At 45.1% G+C, this 22,860-nt stretch overlaps 1 protein-coding gene across 8 annotated transcripts in view; it reads left to right on the forward strand.

The window, feature by feature from the left end:
- The window catches only part of Map3k13 (mitogen-activated protein kinase kinase kinase 13), a 147,315-nt gene that overhangs the window by 107,265 nt on the left and 17,190 nt on the right, over positions 1-22,860 (forward strand). For all 8 annotated transcript variants that reach the window (XM_029470554.1, XM_029470558.1, XM_021184533.2 and 5 more), the window contains 8 exons: positions 5,253-5,436; positions 10,497-10,688; positions 11,861-12,019; positions 12,519-12,677; positions 13,364-13,472; positions 15,274-15,383; positions 17,701-17,817; positions 20,870-21,007. In XM_029470554.1, coding sequence (XP_029326414.1) covers positions 5,253-5,436; positions 10,497-10,688; positions 11,861-12,019; positions 12,519-12,677; positions 13,364-13,472; positions 15,274-15,383; positions 17,701-17,817; positions 20,870-21,007 — 1,168 coding nt within the window. The remainder of the gene's footprint in view (positions 1-5,252; positions 5,437-10,496; positions 10,689-11,860; positions 12,020-12,518; positions 12,678-13,363; positions 13,473-15,273; positions 15,384-17,700; positions 17,818-20,869; positions 21,008-22,860) is intronic.

Below are 22,860 nucleotides of genomic sequence, written 5' to 3' on the forward strand. Positions count from 1 at the left end.
TTCCTACAGACTCCGAATGGAGCAAGTTCATGCTTAGGGGTTCCTTCTTATTTAGAGCCAAATAGACTTTGTGGTCCAGCGGCCTAATGGTGTGTGGAGTAGAGAGCACATGTAAGGTCATGAAGAGAAAGAAGCCCATTTGTTTGTCTCATTTAAGATGTCTGTTATTTGAAGATATCTAATAGTTTAATATAATTGTATCGATATGTAACTTATGAATGATTGGCATCATGGGTTCGTTTGTTTTCTTACTGATCATTTATAGGATCAAAAAGTCTACCTGTCTCGAAAAACCAAAAGAAAAAAGGAAAAAAAAAAAGTCTACGGGGCAGTGGTGGCACACTCCTTTAATCCCAGCACTTGGGAGGCAGAGGCAGGTGGATTTCTGAGTTTGAGGCCAGCCTGGTCTACAAAGTGAGTTCCAGGACAGCCAGGGCTACACTGTCTCGAAAAAAACAAAACAAAACAAAACAAAATAAAACAAAACAAACAAAGTCTGATGGCCAAAGTCAGGCACGGCACAGTAGCATGGTCTTATACTTTTCAACTATTCAGAGGCTGAGGCAGGCGGGTTACCTGAGCTAAGTTAGGCCATTCCTAAGCAACATAATGAAACTGTCACTTAAAAAACAAAAACACAGGTCTAAACAAGCCCGATGGCCACTTGACTAGTTCAAAACCAAACTGACGCCACCCCAGCCCATCAGATTCCAGGCCTGCCTTATGTTGTAATAAAAAAGAAGTCTTGTCTTGCAACACAGGTGCAGCAGACTCAGAATACAGAAGCCTCTGCTTTGCAGAGCATATCATTTCTTTTTATTATTTGTTTTGTATGAGCGTATGTGTGTATGTACCTGGGGGCTGGGCATGTGGAGGTCAAAGGACAGTATTGGGGAGGGGTGTGTGTACCACACATACACAGCTGTACCTCTGAACCACACCCCAGCCCTCTGCTTAGTTATTCATTTGTAATTTTTGTGTTGTTTTGGGGACTAGGTCTTGCTTTGTAGCCATGGCTATCCAGGGACTCCCTATGTAGCCCAGGTTGGCCTCTAACTCTCAGCATCCCTTCTGCCTCAGCCTCTAGTGTGCTGGGATTGCAGGTGTGTATCACCATGCCTAGCCTTGGTTTGCTTTAGAAGAGCTTTGTTCTGTTTCTCACAGAACCAAACGATAGCTACTTCCTCTATAAGCTCCATTTGGTTCTCAGAGCCTCTGCTTGTTCAGTGCTAATTTGCATCCTAACCTGGAGATCTCTGTATCCGAGTGTAACACTGAGCTTCAGACTCAGACAAATTATTATCCATGCTTGCTAAAAGAAGCCCTTTCATTGTTTGACTTTTATTGTTCTACAAATTTATATTTAACTCATCTTCCAGTTGATCATGTGACCTTCAGAAAGGCTCATTTTGGAAATAATTAAGACACAAGCCCAGTCTATCAGGCCTATAGTATATCCTACTGAAGGCTGGTGCTGCTGTGGCCTCAAAAAGTGACTTGTCAGCCAGAATCGAATGTTGTGCTTCTCCTGTCAGGATCAGGAAGCTAATCTTTAATCCTGCATCACAGGCCACCAAACGATGAGAGATGCACCCCTGGGTTTGGTGTGGATCACAAGTATCACTAGGCTTTTGAAGTATCATGTCTGCATCTTCCTTTTAGGATACTGTTAAGTTGTAGTCGTGATGCTAAAGTAGTACATTGAAACCGTTTATTGCCAAGTAGTTTGCAGTATCACCCAATACTGCCATGGCCAGATCCGAGTGCACAGACAAAGCCTTAAAGCATCCAGGCATGAGGGGCTTCCTCAGTCTGTGGATCACGGTGATATCAGATAAGAAATAGTAGTCATGGTGCTTAAACAGGACAGACAGCTCTGGGGAAGTGCCAGTGTACAGGTGTAAAAACAGTGGGCCAGTCGCATTAGTGATCTCCTGTGCGGCTCTCTAGGGGCTCAGTTCTATGTGTCTTTAAGACTCTCTTACTTCTACTTTGTCCTGTCTTGGCCTCTCCTTTAGCCTCTCCTTACAGGTTAATTATCAGTATTTAATCAGGTCCCTTCCTAATTACTGATAGTTAACCTGTGAAGTTAAACAAAGAAGACGAAGTTGGCATCACCACATTTTGGTTCTGGCAATCAGTTATTGGGAGCCTGGCTTGGGTGCCTGTCTCATGCTCTCTGTGCCCTCTCCAGTTGCCCATGCAGAGCCTTCATCTCTGGGGATGCCGAGGCTTCACTGGCTGCAGAGAATGTCTGCAGCAGGAGCTGTCACTGGTGGAGAATTGCATTATTATGATACTGTCAACAGTTGGGAGTTCAATGCCAAATGCATGTCATTTGCAGTTTAATAATTCACTTCCCACTTTATAAAACTGCTAATTAATAGACATTGCTTCTGAAAATATAATAATTATAGTATGAGCATCATAAAGAAGTCTGAAAGAGAGAACTATTTAACAAATCACTAAATATTTATATAGGTAAGAATAGAATTGCATCATCCTTCATACCATATACCAAAATAAACTCCACATGACTATAAAGAGACACTTTTTTATTTATTTTGTGTGTGTTTGTATGTGTGTGTGTGTGTGTGCACATGTGTGTTTGTATATGCATACTACAGCATGTGTGTGGAGGTCAGAGGACAACTTGTGGTTTTCTCCTTCAGGGACCCGGGGGTCAAACTTAAGTCTGTAGACTTGATGGCAAATGTCTTTACATGGCGCCATCTTTAAAAATCAATGATAGAGAAGCACAGAAGCCAGACTACAGACTGTGCAGGGAACTAGAAAAGAATACAAAGGGAAGTGATAAACAGGAGAATGTACGGCCTGAGCAGATAGCTTCCAAAGCCTCTCCACTTCTGATGAGCAGATGCTAAACAAAACATTTATCACTGACAAACCCACTCACACTTAGAAGACACATGTACTGGAAGTTGGGAATTAAAATGAAACAACAATTATATGCTCATTACTGCCATAGTGTGATGAAACCAGCATTTCTGGATGTCAGTACTGTCAGCATCAACCACGGAAATCCTTCTGTGTACCTGCTCAGAATGCCTTATCCCCAAGGCTGTGAGACTGTTTGTACTCCAACCAAGGGTTCACTCTGAGGAAATAGATGAAGAAAGGGCATCTTTTATTTGCATTTATAGTATGAGGCCTGCAGAGATGGCCCGGTGGTGAACAGTGCTGCGTGGTCTTCCAGTTATGTTGTGGTCAAGCTTTAGTACCGTTATGAGAAACCACGTTTTATTATGACGTGAACTGTAAGAGGTTCTCTCTCCTGGATGGTGAGTAACTGTCCCTACTCTCTGATGGACACAGTGGGCAGAGAGTTCATTTGTTTTTAAAGACTAAAACAGATTTACAACCAAGAACTCAGGGCTACTTCAGTTAGTGTTCCACAGACCATTTGTGGGTGAGTCTGGAATCTCTTGTGACTTTTAAACTGACGTTCTTGTCCTCCCCAGACACCACTGTATTTGCTTCTTGAGGTAATGGTCTCTTCAGAAGGGGGAGGGGACATTGAGGAGGACCAATAGATGCGTTCCTTGTTAGGTTTTGTAAGCTAAAAGTGCATGTTAGTGGATTTCTACAGTGTTTTATCTACATGTTTGTACTTATTTTATATATTTGTATATTACTTATATATATTGTTTATTTGTGACATCTTAAGCTTTGGGTGGTGGAACATGCCTGTTAGCTCAGGCACAGGAAGTAGAGGCAGGAGGGCCAAGGTCATCCTCAGGCATACAATCTGAGCTACACAAGACCCTGTCTCAGAATAAAAGACCATTTTATTCATTATAAAAATGATATATGCTTTTATCTTAAAAACCAATACAGAAAAAGATAAGCATTAATATAAATTACCAATGGCTACTTAGAATAGTTTTTAAAAGTATTCTTTAAAAGAAGGGAAAAGTTGAGAGCAGTGCAGTTTGGTGGACAGTTTGTGAACAATAGCCAGGGCCTCCCCAGCTCCTTCATGCGCGGCAGGCAATGCAGGACAGTAGAGAAGGTGCTGTTTCTAGAATGGCTGGTCCTATTTTACCAGCCACGTGAGCTTGCGTAGTCACTCAACGCTGTGCATTAGTTCTCTCCTCTTTAACTATGATGAGTCCAGTGGGTTAAAATGCACTTGTTGTGCAAGCCTGATGTCCTAGTCAGGGTTCCATCGCTGTGAGGTGACACCACGACCAAGGCAACTCCTACAAAGGACATTTCATTGGGGCTGCCTTACAATTTCAGAGGTTCAGTCCAGTATCATCATGATGGGAAGCATGGCAGCATGCGGGCAGACATGGTGCTGGAGGAGCTGAGAGTTCTACATCTGGATCGGAAGACAGCCAGGAGATTAAGCATAGAGATCTCAAAGTCCGCCTCCACACTTCCTCCAACAAGGCAAGGCCTCCTGATAGTGCCACTCCCTATGGCCAAACATTCAAACATGAGGACATGGGGACATTCCTATTCAAACATGAGGACATGGGGACATTCCTATTCAAACATGAGGACATGCGGACATTCCTATTCAAACTACCACACCTAAGGACCGGAGATTGATCCACAGGTTCTGGGATGGAAGAAAACTGACTCCGAAAAGTTGTCCTCTGCCTTCCACATGATGTTTGCATGTATATATTCATATAACACACACACACACATACACACCAAAAAGAATATGTGGATTTAAAAAAATTAGGCCAGAGACATAAAGGTGGTAAAATTAAACATGACTCTGCTAAAATTCAACCACTCTGCTAGCTTCTGGTATGTGGTAAGTACTCAGTAAAGGCAAACACTGAGAAAAGTGTTCCGCAAAGTCTGGCTGTTAGGAGGATGTCTTTGAGATGGATCCAGGGAGGATTCATTGAGCATCTGCATGAGTGATCCAGAAGAATGAAAATGCACCTGTGGTGGGTGATGGAGGAAGGATGGCAGTGTGGAGACAGAAGGGCCACTGGTTATCCCTGCTTAACAGGGGAGAGGTTGCTGTGTGTCAGGGTATGGATTTCTGGAGGAAGTCTCCTAAGATCTCAGGCCTGCTTGAGTTAAGCAGTTAAAAATGAATATTTACCAGTATGTGACCTGTAGTGCCAAGGCTCAAAGGAAGGTCATGTCTTTTGGTGGGAATCAGAGAGTAGGGCTGTTCCAGATAGGGTAACGTTGGTACCTTCAGAATAGCCTGTAGAATGGTCTCAGCAAATTCTGAGCTTGTTTCTTGATCATGTGCCTAGATACTTGGGAAGTGCCGTTTGAGGAAATCTCAGAGCTGCAATGGCTGGGTAGTGGAGCCCAAGGAGCTGTCTTCCTGGGCAAATTCCGAGCAGAGGAGGTGGCCATCAAGAAGGTGAGAGAACAAAATGAGACGGACATCAAGCATCTGAGGAAGCTGAAGCACCCTAACATCATCGCCTTCAAGTAGGTCGGCACTTGCTCAGCTGGGCTGTTTGCTTAGTTAGTTAGTTAGTTAGTTAGTTAGTTAGTTAGTTAGCTAGCTAGGTGAGTGGGTGGGTGGTGGGTGCTTGGTTGGTTGGTTAGTGGGATGGCTTTGTTTGCGGACTGGTTTTAGAGAAATAGGGCTACTTTATTCCTCCATTGTATACACTTAGGTTTCTGCTTTGGAAGATATCTCAAAATCCCTTGATAGGCTTAGCACAGTGCTAGTGTGGACTGTGAAGCCTGAGTCATATCCTCAAGCCTTTTAATCTAGGAGTCCATCTTGCAAGGACATGTACTAAATGCACAGGAGGGAGGGAGGAGAGCCCTGCCACTGTAGATCAGCCATATCAGTTAAGTAGTAAAGGACACTTCACAGAGTACCCAACAACAGCCTGAAATTCAGTTACAACAACTCTGGCATCTCAAGTGACGTAACCAGTCCTCCCTCGGTGACAGCATATATTGTGTCTGTTAACATCTTTCTTAAATAGTAACTCATGAAGACAGGTGTCTCTATATAACAGCATCGGGTTTTACTTCATCCCTCTCCTAGAAACACCAAACATGGCTTTCTAAATCCAATTGTAGAGTCATTGGTGATGCATTCATTTCACAAAGCAGTTGTGTTCAAGTATGTGTGTAAATCCACTGTTTCTTCTCTTTCTATTCACAGCCCTTCCTCGCCCGTGTAATTGCACTTGCACTTCCTAATATTGAGTCATAAATTCATAAAGAATTTCATAGATAATTAAGTCTTGGCTGACTATTTAATTCTGCAGGATGCACACTATCTCCAGTGTTTTTCTGAGTTGTCTGATACTTTGATTTCATAGCTGTTTGTGCTGAGAACACCACATACACAAATACATAGTATAAGATGGCAGAAGTGTGCATGTTCAGGGCTGTCTCTGAAATCATTGGAAATCCTGTCTTAATCCCAAGGTAAAACTAACTCAATGGCCTTTTATGCATCTCAAATAGTAATTTTAGAATCAAGCATTTTAGGGCTGGGGAGATGGTCTGTAAATAAAGTGCTTGTTATCCAGTGTGGAGACCAGAGTTCAGATCCCAGCTCCCCAAATCCTGAATGTGAGGGTGTTTGCCCAAAACTCCAGTGTTGAGCGAGCTGCAACTCATTCCTGGTGCTCTGGTGGTCACAGGCTAGCCAGTCTGGACAAAACAGCAAGGTCAAGTTCAGTGGGAGACACTGTCTCAAGAAATGATGTGAAGTCGTTAAGAAGGATTCCCTAATGTCAACTTTTGGCCTCCTTCTATGCCCCATAGGCCAGCATTCCTGCATACACACATGTGCACACATGCACAGCCATACACGTGTACACACACACACACACACACACACACACACACACACACATACATGAAATGCAGAATTCTAACACAACAATCCAAAGGTTTGCTGATTTGCAAGATTTATCTGCACTTAACCTGCTAAAGAATGATAAGAAAACACTAAAGTGTTTGTTTTCCATAGTTGAATTATTATCTTTCTGTAAGAACAGAAAAAGATACAGTAGAAATAAAAATCCATAATATTCAGTCTCTAGTGTGAGCTGAGGTATTACAGTGTTTGATGGTGTCTGTGGCTGACAGCAAGCAGAGTCTAGATCAGACCAGGGCCACCATGAGGTCCAGGCGCACTTGGATTCACTGTGTGTTTGATTTTTGAATTAATTTTATTCATTGTACATTCTGAAACATGTTACCATTGCCAGGCATTTTCTGACCCTTCCACTGTGGTCCCATGTGGGGTTCCAACCCATGGTTTAAGAAGGGTTCTAACTGAAGAGGCCAGTCTCAGGTAAATTGGTAGGAAGCACTGGAGTGGGTATGCTAAGAGTGGCACTAATACGCTGCAGCACTAGCTGCAAGTGCCAGGCTCAGCTGCGCTTCCTTCTGCCTGAGCCTCTCCCTTGAGCTTCCTGCCTTGTCTGTCTTTATGCTGTCTGTCCACAACCCTGGACAAGTATTAGAAGAGGAAGAATGGAGAACAGGGGCTGTGGCCCAAGTGAGACAGAAGATGGAAAAGGATCTTTGGCATGTTGGACCCTATTTTAAACTTTTGGGAGGTAGTATGGTAAAACCAATGAGGCTTTAGCAAGCATGGAAAAAAATTACAAATTGTCCTTCCTTAACTCAGGAGCAACTTTCTGGAGCAGCCCCAAGGGCTCCTCCTCTGGAAAACTACTTTCATGAAGTAAAGATGCCATGTGTCTCATATCCCCAGAGAGAGCAATAGAGTTAATTCTTGGGTACAGTTTTATGGGATGCAGTTTGGATTCCCTTGTGAGAGCCCTTACAGCAAGCAAAAGGTGTGGGAAGAGGACCTGAATCCTCTGGAATACAGAGGCTGCGGCAGCGACCTGTGCAGAGAACAGCTGCTGTCATAATCCTGTCATCGAGTGCTCTGGTGAAAATGTTAGACTTTAGAGGCTAAATGTAATTTTTCCAGAGCCAATAAATTTCAAATTAACAGAAGGATAGTATTCGGCAGACAGACAAATAGAGCCATCTTTTCTCTTCCACTTTCCTTCACTGAAATGATTGTGCGTTCCTTCATGGAAGAGGGGACTAAGAGCAAGCTTTGAAACCTAGATCACTAGGACTGACTACCGTGTGCCTTTGGGCTTTCTGGAAGGCAGGAAGCTGTGTGTCACTGGAAGGAGAGCCTCCCAGGCTGTGCTGTGGCCTGACTCCCTACACTGAACACATTCAAATCATCTCTCCTTCTGCATGGTGAGCCTAAGACCCCTCAGACCGAGTCATGTTTACAGTCACATGCCATTTGTTGCTTTGGTCAGTGAGTCACAGTTAAGTTTCTCTGGAAGGCATGGGTGAGTCTTAGCACATCTTTCTGTGCTTACAGATTCATTTGAAGTTAGTAAGAGCAACACACAGAAAGAAAGTACAAGATGGGAAGACAACAGTCATTTTTTCTTATTTTTAGAAAAACCAACTTGACTGTTTCTAATAGAATTCAATCCCAAGAGAAGGTAGTAATTAAAACTGATGACAAAGCTGTTATTTCTAGCTGCCTGGAAGCCTTGTCACAGTAGGGGACAGGTGGAATGATGACTCCTCACCTGTCAAAGTTAGAAGAAAAGCTCACAAGATGCATCTCTGTTAGACCATTTCCATCTGTGTGCCGGCTGGGTAGATGCTGAGTCCACGCAAGCATAATTGTCCTTGCTTTCTTGTGTGTATTACATTATTCCGAGTGGTTCCTATGCAGTGATCAATTACCTATTTGTGGTTGTTCACATATGCTTCACTGAGTTTCCCCCAAAATTTTCCATTAAAAGTCAAGAATTCTAGGCATCCTAGAAAATGATAAAAGAGTAGTTGATGTCTTTGTAGCATTTGATTAAAAAAATAATAACTGATTGTTCTCCCTCATTATACAGACATTTTACACATATCCACTGATGTAAACAGATGTACGTGTGGGTCCCGAATCATGTGTAGACAGAACAAGAAAGTGGTGACAGGGACTGTATGCAGGTGATGGCTGCTGTAATTGGGAGAGAGGATATGAAGCTCATTGTTCTTCTAGCTCTAACTCTGTGGTGGGCTGTTCCTCTGAGGTGAAATAAAATGTGTGGTACCATGCCATTCTGCAACAAAAGTCCTGCTTTCTGGGGCTTGTTCAGGCTGGGTGCTCATGGGTGCCTCAAAATCCACTCTGGAGTGAAGTCAAGGGTGTAGTGTGGAGTCCCACAGCTCCAGAAGGCAGGCAAAGTGAAGGCTGACATTTGGGTACATGTCAGTGACTTATGCTGCACCCTAATCCCTCCCGCCACTGCTTCCCGCCTCAGCCTGGGAGACAGGAATGGGCGGCCAGCTGAAGACTGTCTCTGTCCTGGTCCTCATGCTCTGGTAACTTCCCTGGAGAGTCTGAGGGTGTCTGAGCATACTTACCAAATGGATCCATCTTGAAAACAGAACTATGATGTACAGTTCACATTATTTCTAGTTAGTGAGCTAACGGCATTAACATAGGAATCCCCAATATGACTCTTTATGCAGAAATTTAAAACACATGGAGTATAATATAGTAAGGGCCAGGACCTGGGCTTTGAAGCTAGACTCGCTTGTCACTGACTGACTGAATGGATCCAGTATGGTAAAGTAACTCACTTTCACCCTGAGCCTTCCCTGTAAACATGGGAGAGGTTAAGTCTATCCTGTGATGATAGACACCCTTGTCTCTCCCAATTTAATTGTGAGGGCCTATCAGCTGTGAGGGCTGGAGTGAAGTTAGACATCTCAGGCCTCACAGAAAAGAGACCCCGAAGACCACCATCACCTTCGGAGTCTGCAGTCTGTGTAAACAGAGAAAACTCATGGCTACTGAGAGAAAAAAGATCCCTTTGGACTTAAATGAACAAGACAAGTTTGATGGAAGATATAGGAATCAATAGAACTATCACTTGTGTAGATGTATAATATGATATAATGTTAGCTTTATTCTAAATTAGTTTGACAGAACTATATGGAAGATAGAAAGTTGATCCATTTTTTTAACTTTTCTATTTATTTATTAATTTCCTCAGTCTAATTATTTTAAATTTGAGTAATTTAAAATTTAATAAGCAATTATAAAAATATAAACACTTTAATTCTCTGTACATGCCATTAAATCTGTTTATGTTTAAAGGGAAAATATTTTAAATTACTTTAATGATTTAAAAAAAAAAAAACCTCAGCTCATCCAGTCTATCCAAGCACCAGAAAAGAATACTTTCTGTCTCACAGTGAATGGCGTCACACAAAACTACCAGATTAGCACAGCCTGTTGCTGTCTAGACTTAAGAAAAAAGCAGAAATCACCTATATACTTACCAGAGAAATCAGCAGACCAGAAAGATACAATTCTTATTTAAGAACCAAGAACTGTTATCTGTATTATTTTGGTATCATTTGGGTAAGGAGTGAGCCTTGTTAAACATTCCCAAGATGCAGATGTGTATGCAGGTATACTGTCTATGTTCATGGACTCACTCGCATATGTTTTCTTCAAGGGGTGTTTGCACTCAGGCCCCGTGCTACTGCATCATCATGGAGTACTGTGCCCACGGACAGCTGTACGAGGTCCTGAGAGCTGGCCGGAAGATCACGCCCCGGCTGCTCGTGGACTGGTCCACGGGAATCGCCAGTGGGATGAATTATCTCCATCTCCACAAGATTATACACCGTGACCTCAAGTCGCCCAAGTGAGTCCTAGAGCTCTGTGCTCACCTGTTTTGTTTTCTGATCTTGAAGTAAGACATCTTTATCAAGTGTGGCCGAGGGTCTCAGACTTGTAATTCGATTTCCGTTGCGCGGTGGATAACAGTTTGCACATCTTAGCACAGAAGTTGAGCTCATCACTTACCGTGGAGACTTGTCCAGGTCCTTAACTCAGGCTCTCCCTTCTGTGGCTTGAAATGTACAGCTCTGCAGCAACTTCACCATGCTCCAGAGCAGTCATCTTTCATCACATCAGATAGTTCATGCTGCCGTTTTCTACCTGAAACCTTGGACTGTGGTGTCCTCTACTTTAAAAACCGTTTAATTGACTTTCAGAAATGTTTCTAACACAACAAAATTAAAAAATGGTTGAATAAGAGACAGAGACAGATTGGAAACACAGCTCAGCCACAGTGGGATGCTTGATTCAGTCTCCAGCACAGAGAGGGGGAGACGCAGTCACAAGAGTCAGACCACAGGCTCAGTACAGTTATCTGAGGCACACTTCAGGCTTGGCTCTGAGCTTCTGAGAGTGTAACACAGGAAGAAACAAGCACATACAAAATTCATAATGGCTGTAAGAAATAGGTCCCTGTAGTGTTTAGGGCCCAGCACCCAAACCATTAATGTTCTAACAGGTTGAAAGAGTTTCTTCAGGTGAAGTCAGTGTGTGTGTGTGTGTGAGTGTGTGTAGGGGGTGGGGGAGTATCAATATTTTCATTTGTATACACCTTTAAAACTAGCAAAAGCAGTTCGTTCCAGGACCCATTGTAAATGGCTCTTGTGAAAAGCAAAGCAAGCCTTGTAGGAACCTGCTTGAACTTTGGCTATCAGTGCCCATCCTCCGCACGGGAAAGACTCAGCGCTCTTCTTAGCTCAGGCACATCTCTTGAATATGAAGCCATCATCCCATTCGTGGGTTATAGAGAGAAAATAGGCTAGAAGACTCAGTGGCTTGGCAGAAGTCACTGTCAGCAAGTGGAGAAGGCTGAGCGCCTGCCGGGCACAGGCTTCTAGTGTGATGCCCAAGAGCAATGGGAGCTGTAAACTGAACTCTGCAGGGTGGAAGACGGTGGGCAGCGCGTCAGTCACTGCTTACACTCATAGTTCTCACTAGCGCTAATGATCTGTTTGTTTTCTTTGTTTCTTTTTAAAGTGTTTTAGTGACTCACACAGATGCAGTGAAAATTTCAGACTTTGGCACATCTAAGGAACTCAGTGATAAAAGCACCAAGATGTCCTTCGCTGGCACCGTCGCGTGGATGGCACCAGAGGTGATCCGGAATGAACCTGTGTCGGAGAAGGTGGACATATGGTGGGTAGAGCTCCCTGGCCAGCTTGGAAGCCCCGCCCACTTCCGCCTGATTTCTGCCCTTCCTGCTTCTCCTTCTTGGAATGCACTTCTTTGCATCTCACTTCCGGTTGATTCTGGTTTCACATTATCTAAGGTTCGACCCAGGATCGGTTCTGAGACATCTCCATGAATACACTGAACTTCCTGGGAAACTAGAATTTAATTTTGAACATTTAGTGTCGAAGGCCTTATGAAATGCATAGCATGATGCTCACTTTTTTTGAGTAAAATATATGAAACTAAATTGACTTGGTCTTGATAACGTGGGTCCCACCACACAGCTCAGCATGGCCTGAGACCTGCCATGCACCCAGGCTCTCCTTAAACTCATGAGCCTCCCAGCTCAGCCTCTGAGCGCTGAGATCGGAAGCATAGCCCATCGACTAGGTCTTTAATTAATTAAAGAGCTGAAGTGTGACTCCACCCCCTGAACTGCCTTCCGTGTCCCTGGCTGCTGCAGGTCTTTTGGTGTGGTACTTTGGGAGCTGCTGACAGGGGAGATCCCCTACAAGGATGTGGACTCTTCCGCCATCATTTGGGGTGTCGGCAGCAACAGCTTGCATCTCCCAGTTCCTTCCACTTGCCCGGATGGATTCAAAATCCTTATGAAACAGACGTGGTAAGAATGGCATTTCTTCTGCTGTTCTCTCTGACTTTTCTGCCTAAAGAGCTATTAAAGTTTCTCTAAAAGAGCAGAGGCACCTCTACAGGGTGCTTGGAAGGAACCACATTGTGGTGGAATGACAAAGGCTGCAGAATTTTAGAACCTTGGACTCAAGCGCTGGCTCTGACTTTTTGTTACCTGTGAAATAGGGCGTGTGCCTTCCCGTAAAGCAGATCCAGCTCCTACTCGAGGAGTTGCGTACGACTGATCAAATTAGGAGGGGGACCGGGCAGGCGGATTTCTGAGTTCAAGGCCAGCCTGGTCTACAAAGTGAGTTCCAGGACAGCCAGGGCTACACAGAGAAACCCTTGTCTCAAAAAACAAAAAAACAAAAAACAAAAAACAAAAAACAAATTAGGAGGGGGAGGGGTTCAGTGTGATGTCTTGAGAAAGTTCCCTGCCTAATGGCTGCTGGCTGGGATCACCTCACTGTCCCCAGGAGGTCGCAGACCTAACTCTCCAGGCTCTCGTAGATGCTTATCCTAGCTGCCTTTCCCGTTGTACTCCAGCACACCTAAGCTGTGTGGGATATAGCAGTTCTTGGGAGAAAATGTGTATGTCATAATCAGAATAAAGCCTCAGCCCCCGCCCTCTACCCCCAGACACAGCCTCTGAGATGAGCATGGTATCTTTCCTCTTAGGCAGAGTAAGCCTCGCAACAGACCTTCTTTCCGGCAGACGCTCATGCACCTGGACATCGCGTCTGCAGATGTGCTCGCCACCCCTCAAGAAACTTACTTCAAGTCTCAGGTAAGCCAGCACATCCCTGCCTCGCGGGACTGAATGGACAGCTAAGAAGTACTGTTAACCACGTAACAGTCACATGACCCTATTCGTGTGAGACAGTAACTGTGAGAGTTGGAGGTGCGACTGTGAATCCTGGTGGCGTCGTTAAGAGGGGAGAGGGTGTGAGGGCCGCCTCGAGGCTATACTGGAGTCGATGTCACTGCTGCTCCTCATGAAGGCCTTGCTCACTTTGATGCACAAAAGCTGAAAACTAGGGCAGGAACTTGAGGACCAGACAGAGCCACAGCAGAATTAGGCCCTAAAGCATCTGTTAGCCGTCACTGTACTAAAATTTCCCACAACTTACATGTTAAAAAAAAAAAACAAACAAAAAACGTATTTATTTAGCCCACCATTCTGTAGGCAGTTTAAGCCACACAGTTTCTGTGATGCTTTTTTTTTTTAACCTGGATGTCTGTAGTCAGATCCCAGGTGAGCAGGAAGGTGGCTGGTCCCAGGTGGTCCCTTAACAGGTGTGTTGACATCTGGCTAGGAGCTAGAGCTCCCCTGTCCTGCCTGGCCGCTAGCTGGGCCTCAGGCTAGTCCCGCCTCAGGCTAGCTCAGGCTTCCTCACTTCTGTTTGCTTTCACAGTGGCAAATGGATCAGGAAAGCAACGCCAGTCAGTGCAGGTGATGTTCATGCTGCATGGCATCGTGCTTGCCATAGTGCCACACTGGCTGAAGCAGGTCACGGGCCACCAGACTAGACTCTCCAGACTGATGACAGAGCAGGCTAGACAGGCACAGAGCCAGAGAAAGAGAGGAGTGTGGCTGTTGGGTGAAAATGCAGTAAGCATGGTTCTCTGCCCACTGTCACTATGAGCAAGGAGTGAGCAGAGATGAGGAAATGTTTCCTATCCCTAACCAGACACAGGCATGATCACAAGGCATAGTGGCAATTAATCCCTCTGTGTGTACAAGATCATCATCATCACCACCATCATCATCATCATCATTATCATTGTGCCAGCACTAGCAGTGGAACCTAGGGCCTCTCAAGTGCTAGGCAATCACTCTCCCACCAGCTCTACCTTAGACTTTATTGTTGGTGTTTTGTTTTGTTTTTATACAAGGTCTTGCTAAGTTGCCCAGGCTGGCCTTGAACTCACTCTATAGCACAGACAGATCTTGAACATGGGATTCTTTCTGCCCACAGAATCAACTAAGCAGAGCTCACAGGGCCTCCCAGGAGCCTGTGTAGGTCTGACCCGCCCTCCATATGTGTCATGGTTGTGTACTTGGCATTCTCATGGGACTCCTAACAGTGCAAGCAGGGGCTGTGTCTGACCCTGCCTCAGTCCATATTCCTGTGCCATATTCTGTTCTGCTGCACACTCTGGGATGCTGGGCTTCAGAGCTTCTCTTGGGCTTTTGTCCTAAGCAAAGCCAGTGTGACAGCGGACGTGAAGATGACTCAGAACCTCCCAGACCTGTGAACCTCGGTCGGTCTTCAGGACTTTCTTTCTGCCTCCATACTCCCTTGCCTTCAGCTGAACACTTTTGTCCAGATCACTGTACCCTGTGCTGTTCTGATGGCCACTGCTGTGGAGAAACTGGAAAAGAGACTGCACTGTGTCAGGACAGAGGGTGGGGTGGGGATGTTTGGGATTTGATTTGGCACTTCTGGCATTCCCCTGCCGGAGCTCTTGTAGGAAGTTTGGGGAAAGCATGCAGAGGCACAGAAGGAAATGCCTTGCACTCGGTCCTATGGACACGTCAAAGAAGGAAACTACAACATTCACAAAATTAAACTTTCCTCACTCAGGCTGAATGGAGAGAAGAAGTGAAGAAACATTTTGAGAAAATCAAAAGTGAAGGGACCTGTATACACCGATTAGATGAAGAACTGATTCGCCGGCGCAGGGAGGAGCTCAGGTCAGCTGACCCCGCCCCTCTTCTCACCCCAGTGCTCAGGTCAGCTGACCCCGCCCCTCTTCTCACCCTAAGGTTCAGAAATGAGCAGGACCACGGGTGAATCGCCACTTCTTTCTCCCTCATCTTTCCCCTAGCTTTCTTGGTTGCTCAGATTTGGCCTTCCCGGGAAGTCTGAAAAGGCTGATCTCAAAGAAGCAGAGACTAGGATGGTGCTTGCTGTAGACTGGGAGGTTGTGCAGAGGGATGGGTGGGGGCGGGGAGAGAAGCTGACTAATGGATGCTGTTATAATTAGAAGAAAGTTCTTCAATTCTCGTCACGACAGGTAAAGATAATGTACTTAATAGCTCACCTCGCTTCCTCCCTCACTCGGAGTCGCTTGTTTGCTTATTTGCGGCAAGGTCTCACTGTTTGGTCCTTGCTAGCTTGGGTCTTAGTATGTAGATTATGCTGCTAGAAATCTCTGGAACCTGCCTTCCTCTGCCTCCTGGATACGAGGATTGTAGGCCTGAGCCACCACCACACTTAAACTTTGGGGTTTTCTTCTCCTCCTCCTCCTCCTCCTCCTCCTCCTCCTCCTCCTCCTCCTTCTCCTTCTCTTCTTCCTCTTCTTCTTCTTCTTCTTCTTCTTCTATTAAAGAAGCTTAGAAGAACGGATTTGGAATATTTCCAACATAAAGAAATAATCATTGTTGGAGGAGACTGCCATGGTTACCCCGATTTTTTTCCACTTTTATTATTTTAAATTATGTTTGAGTCTGTGTATGACCACATGAGTGTGGACGCCCACAGAGGCCAGGCGTATCAGACATCCTGGAGCACAGGTGGTTGTAAGCCACCTGATGGGGTGCTGGGACCTGAACTCCAGTCCCCTGGAAGAGCATTTATCCAGTACATGCATTCATCTGCTGAACCATTTCTCCAGTCCCTGATTGGAACACTGTACAACAAATACATATATCAGAATATCACTTGGTACCTTGTAAATACATACAACTTTTGTATGAGTTAAAAAAAAAAAAAAAGATTAACAAAAGCTGGGCATGATGGCACACTCCTTTAATCCCAGCACTCGGGAGGCAGAGGCAGGCGGATTTCTGAGTTCGAGGCCAGCCTGGTCTACAAAGTGAGTTCCAGTACAGCCAGGGCTACACAGAGAAACCCTGTCTCAAAAACAAACAAACAAAAATTAACATATGAACAGTAGAAGCTTACCCTGTAGTTAGCGATGGTTCAGTGACAAGGTCTTGCCACAGGAGTAGGAGGACCTGAATTCGAATTCCCAGAGCCCATTCAAAGCAGGCCATGGCAGCTGTGACCCAAGAGCTCCTGGGGCAAGATGGGAGGCAGTGACAGGAGGCTCCCAGAAGCGTCTGAGCCAGCCAGCCTGGGGTGTGTGGTGCAGAGGCAAACAGGGACCCCTGCTCAGCACTAGGTAAGGATCGACAGCTGAGGTTGACCTTGGACCTCCACATGGACACCAGGGTCCGTGTACACCCACACACATAGCTACCTTCATGTGTAACTCTTTTTTTTTTTTTTTTTTTTTTTTTTTTTTTTTTTTTTTTTTTTTTTTTTTTTTTTTTTTTTTTTTTTTTTTTTTTTTTTTTTTTTTTTTTTTTTTTTGGTTTTTTCGAGACAGGGTTTCTCTGTATAGCCCTGGCTGTCCTGGAACTCACTTTGTAGACCAGGCTGGCCTCGAACTCAGAAATCCACCTGCCTCTGCCTCCCGAGTGCTGGGATTAAAGGCGTGCGCCACCACGCCCGGCCCATGTGTAACTCTTTACGGCCTCTCAACTGTTTCCCACCTGTAGGGTCCTTTACCACAGAGAGTCTTAGAGCACTTCCACTGTTCTCAGTGCCGTGGGAGGCCAGGAGTTTATAAGCTCTAGCTCCTGGCCTCCACTGTAATAGGCAGTTAGGTCTCTATTAAAAAAAAAAAAGCCATAGATTTAGCAATTTATAAACAGAAGAAATGTACTGCTCGTGGTTCTGGAGGTGGAGCAGTTTAACATCAAAGCTTCAGGAAACTCAGCAATTCCCAGCACTTGGGAGGCAGAGGCAGTCAGATTTCAGGTCTACAGAATGAGTTCCAGGACAGCTAGGGCTACACAGATAAACCCTGTCTCAAAAAAAAAAAAAAAAAAAAAATTGTGCACCCAGATGTATTCTTTATCTGTGGCCGACCTGGCTCTGTGCTGTGGCTAGAGGGGCCCTTGGGATAAACTGCACAGTTCAGATTTCCCTGGACCTAGTGCCTTGAAGCAAGCCACTGCACATGTCATTAGGGTCGCGCTCATGCTATGTTTTCATTGACAGGCATGCTCTGGATATTCGGGAGCACTATGAGAGAAAGCTTGAACGGGCTAACAATCTGTACATGGAACTGAGCGCCATCATGCTGCAGCTGGAGATGCGCGAGAAGGAGCTCCTTAAGTGAGTACTCAGCCCGGGGTCCATCTTCACTGCTTGGAGTCTGTCAGTCAACGGGACGTGTCGCTCCTGCGTGGGGCCGCTACAGTGTACCATGCAGATATTAGTCACATTTCCTTAAGGACTTGGGTGAGGCATACAAGCAAGGTCTGGTACTGGCATACTCCCTGGGCTAGCATGTGTACTTCAGTTGCCAGAGTTCAGAGAGGGGCTTCATTTTCGGAAGAACTTAGTGTGGATAAGCAGAGACTTACTGACCGTTGAGAGAAAAGTTCTGCTGGAAACTGTTTAAGGGGTCCCTGATAGTATCAAAATAACCAGGGGTCTTGACCCCAAATAAGCAAAGCTTCTGTCCTTTATCACATTGGGGAAGAGAAAGATAATGCAGGAGTTTGAGCTAAGGACAGAATAAAGTTGAGTTAATTTAAATTCAGTACCTTCAGTTTGTTTGCCTAAACTTGAGTAGCAGCCTGGTTGTACAATGAGCTGGTATCTGTTAGGTGTGGCCAGAACCTGTGGGCAAATGAAGATACTCTGCACTGGCCACACCCCTATCTGTTTCAAAGATAATTTACTACACATTTTATTCACAATTTTATATGTATTAATATGAATGGGACCTCTTTTCTACTTAAGGCATTTTTTTCAAATTAGTTATTTGAGAATTTTCATAAAATGAGCTGAGTTTTGACAGTATTCAGTCCTACCCATCTTCTTCCAGGTCTTCCCTACCCCCCCACTCCCTACCCATCCAACTTTATGCCCACTATGGCCAATATTAAAGAAAACCAGCTCTCCCTCCCTGGGCAGCTGTCAGGCAGCAGCAGCTCCTCGGCTTAGGGCCATGTCATCATGTCAGACTCCTCTCTCCTTGCTAGGATTCGGTTTGAGATTGCACGGGACTGGTGCATGCTGACAGATCCACTTTAGATTCAAGTGTGTCACTCACTGTCCTGAGGTCTCCAGAGGATGCTGTTATCTTGTGCTTGCTCAGCATCTCTGGCTCCTACAGTCTTTCTGCTCCTTCTTCTGCCATGAGCTCTGAGCCTTTGGGAGGAGAGGGCACCTGTTTTATGTTCCCTGTAGGGAACATCCCACAACAGCCTCTTATGCGCTCCATGTTGGCCAGCTGCAGGTCTCTGTATGAATCACTACCTACTTCTCAGGTGAGGTAGAGAGATGCATAAATCTAAAGGTGTACAGAGAAGTCATTAGGAGTCGATTTGACACTGTGTCCAATGAGTAGAATAGTAGGAGGTTCTCCTTTAGGGCCTGTTCTAGTTTAGCCAGAGATGCTCAGCCTGAAGGTGATACCAGCTGTGGGCTTTGTCTAAAGCCAAATGAGAAAGCGGTTATTGCCCCCTGCGCGCTCTGTGCCACTGCTGCACCAGTGGGCGTGCCTCGCCAGGATGGCCGGTCATGATTATAGGTTTCAGAGTTCACAGCAGGTTAGATCCATAACTCCCTTCCTCCACCAGTAGCACATGTAGAACCATCCAGCACGATGGAAGCTAGCCAATAGTGATGGGGCTTCCAGGGCAGTGTCAGCGTCATGTTTCTGTGCTATGTAACTCAAATACAAGACCTTCAGCAATGGGGTCTTATTGTCACGTTCTGGAGGGAAGCCAAGAGCACTGGCTCCAGACTACAGAAGTCATCTTCTTAATTTGTCAGCCCATGGCATCTAGTAAGGGCACTGGCAAACCTTTATAGGGTAACTATATTTCTCTCTTTCTCTTTCTCTCTCTCTCTCTCTCTCTCTCTCTCTCTCTCTCTCTCTCTCTCTCTCTCTCTCTGTGTGGTAGTTTTCCATTTAATTGTTTCGAGAAGCTTCTAGAGATTTTTTATCTCTCTCCATATCCCCTCCTCTACCCAGCTTTCCCATTCCCCATGCCAATTTAACCCTTCCTGTTCCTTTCATCCTCCTCAAGCTTTTATGCCACTGCTTTTATATCTCCTTTCTCTTTAAAGCCCCCCACTGGGCTGCACCCCTCAGTGTTCTCCCGACCTCCATGGCCTGGAAATAATAAACATATCTATCTGACAATTTTGAAATTTTTCTATCTTCTCTTTTAAAACTTGTTTGTATATTATGGTTATCTTGCCTGCATCTGTGTCTGTGTACCATGTGTATGCAGTACCCACAGAGAACAGAAGAGGACATCAGATCCACTGGACTGGAGTTACAGAGGGCTGTGGACTGCCTGTGGACTTTGAGAATCAAACCCCTATCTCTAGAGCAGCCACCACTCTTAATTGCTCAGCCCCATTTATTTCACTGTGTAAATGTATCACCTTTTCATTATGCATTCACCGGTTTGTGGGTGTCTAGGCTGTTCCCATTTCCTGACTGTTACGACTGATGCAGCGATGTGCACAGATGAGTGGGTCTCTCTGTAGCAGGATATGGATTGCTTGTATATATGACCAAGAGTAGCATAGCTGAGTCACGTGATAGATCTATTTCTGGCTTTTTGAGGAAATGGCACAGTGGTTTCCATGGTGATTGTACCAGTGTACATTCACCTAGAAGTGAATAAGTGTCCCCCTTTCCCCATATCAACGCCAGCATTTGCCATTATTTGTTGGGGGTGGGGGGTATAATCTTAACTGTTCTAATTAGGGTAAGATGAAATTTCAAAGTGGTTTTTATTTGCATTTTCCTGATGTCTAAGAGTGTTGAACATTCCTTAAATGTTTTTCAGCAATTTGAGAACTCTATTTAGTGCTATGGCCCATTGGATCTGGAGTTACAGATAGTAGTGAACTACCTGAGCCTGACTTGAGTGCTAGGAATTGAACTCAGGTCCTCTGGAAGAGCAGCTACTGCCCTTGACCACTGGGCCATATTCCCAGTGCCCACCTGTTCTTTGGAGGATGCTTACTTAATACAGTGCTCTGGTTAGCAGCCCCTTATTAGGTTCTGACTCTTCCTCTTCTGTAGGTGAGGATTAGGAGAGTGCTGTCTAGTTCCACAGCCTCCATCTTCCATCAATCTCTGTCCTGCCTTTCTTCTACCAAAACCAATGAGTGTCTTTTTTCCTTTGTCCCACAGGCGAGAGCAAGCAGTGGAAAAGAAGTACCCTGGAACCTACAAACGACACCCTGTCCGTCCAATCATCCACCCGAATGCCATGGAGAAACTCATGAAAAGGAAGGGTGTGCCTCACAAGGCTGGGGTGCAGACTAAGCGGTGAGCCCACTGTGTCCATCCATCAGGACTCCCGGGAAAGGTGGTCTCAGAGTGTGTGTGGAGGGGGACAGGGGGACTGTTTTGTAGCTCACCAGCTGCATATTGGGCTGTGGATGAAGCCATACAGGAAGACCCCAGACGTCTCACATTTACTACCTGAGGCACTTTATCTGAGCACCACATACAAGTTAGAGAAGCATACAGGATGGACAGGTAGATTTGGGTTGCTATCCATCCATGTCGCTCTGCCTCTTTCAACACCAGTATCCTCTTGAGTAAAACAGACCTGAGCAATCATCCAGTTCTTGATTTTGACACAGTGATCTGTGCATTTTTATCAGTATGTTTACTTTGTTGTTGTTGTTATTTGTTTTTCATCATCTTCTTCCTCATCCTCTTCTTCCTCCTCTTTCTCCTCCGCCTCCTCCTCCTCCATCTTCTTCTGCTGTTGCCCAGACTGGCCTCAAACTCAATGTCCTTCTGCCTCAAACTCTTAAGTAGCTGGGGTAATAACAAGTGTGTTCGATTACACCCAGATGTGTAGTTTGAATAACATGAAATCACCTTTAGGGTACTGGTGTTCAAAATCAGGGTTTAACTTTTAAGAGATTACTCTTTCCCTCATTTGCTTGCTCATTAGTTGATTGGCCCGGCTGTTAGTTAGTTGGTTGGTTTTATTGAGATAGAGTTTCTCTGTATAGCCCCGACTGTCCTGAAACTCACTCTGTAGACCAGGCTGGCCTCAAACTCAGAAATCCACCTGCCTCTGCTTCAAGTGCTGGGATTAAAGGTGTGTGCCATCACTGCCTGATTTCTTTCCTCTTTTATAACACTTGCTTTATATTAGTTTAAACTCAGTATTAAAGAATGGAGATACATCTCTGTAGAGAGTAGGCTTAGAATGTTTGAAGCCCAAGTTCGATGCCTAGTACCTTTGAAAATATCTTAAAATACCTTTCACTCCTTTTGGAATTACCAGATGTTATTGAGCCTTAGAATTCTCACATGCCGAAGAACTGGCTCCATCCCAGACAGGTTAACAGAAGGAGAGAATGTCCCAAGCCTGAGCTTGTAAGAGTTGAACCAAGTGCAGTTAAAACAAAAACAAAAACAAAAACAAACCAGGAAGGAGAAAACGCAGGCCAAGAATGTGTCTTTTACTTTTAAGTACAAATAAGAAAGTAGCAGGAGTTTTTATGGCATTTCCAAACACTCTCAGATCTCATTGACACTACCACTCTCTGTCTCTTCTTCTCCACCTCCCATATCCCTGCTCCTCATCCCTGCTTGAACCCCAGTCTCCTCCCCTTCTTCCTCAGAAGCCCTGCCCTGACTCTCCAGGGCCTCTTCCTCATTTCCTGACCTCCACACTTGCTCACTGGCACATGAAGACATGTCTGTACATCAGAAGCTGGGTTCACATATGACAGAGAGCGTGGAGAATTTGTGTCTGAGCCTGGGTCACCTTAATAGTTTTCAGATCCATCTGTTTTCCTGAATTATCCATCATTTCAGTTGTCTTTACAGCTGAATACAATTCTGCAGTACGCATGTGCCTCGTTCCCATTACCCTCTGTTCTGTGGATGGGTAACAAGGCTGCAGTAAACATGTGTGCACATGATTCTCTGTGGTAGGGCACGCAGTCCGTCAGGTATTTCCACAGGAGTGGTAAAACTGGTCATGTGGGGACTCCAGCTCTTGATCTCCACAGCGGCAGGACCAGCTTACACTCCCGCCGGTGGTAAATAAGTTCCTCCTCACATCCTGGCCAGCACTGGCTGTCATTTGTTTGTCTTGATGAGAGTTACTGACTGAGGTGAGAAGGAACTCACAGTAGTTTCAATGTGTGTGT

The sequence above is a fragment of the Mus caroli genome, chromosome 16 (assembly GCF_900094665.2).
Source record: "Mus caroli chromosome 16, CAROLI_EIJ_v1.1, whole genome shotgun sequence".
NCBI lineage: Eukaryota > Metazoa > Chordata > Mammalia > Rodentia > Muridae > Mus > Mus caroli.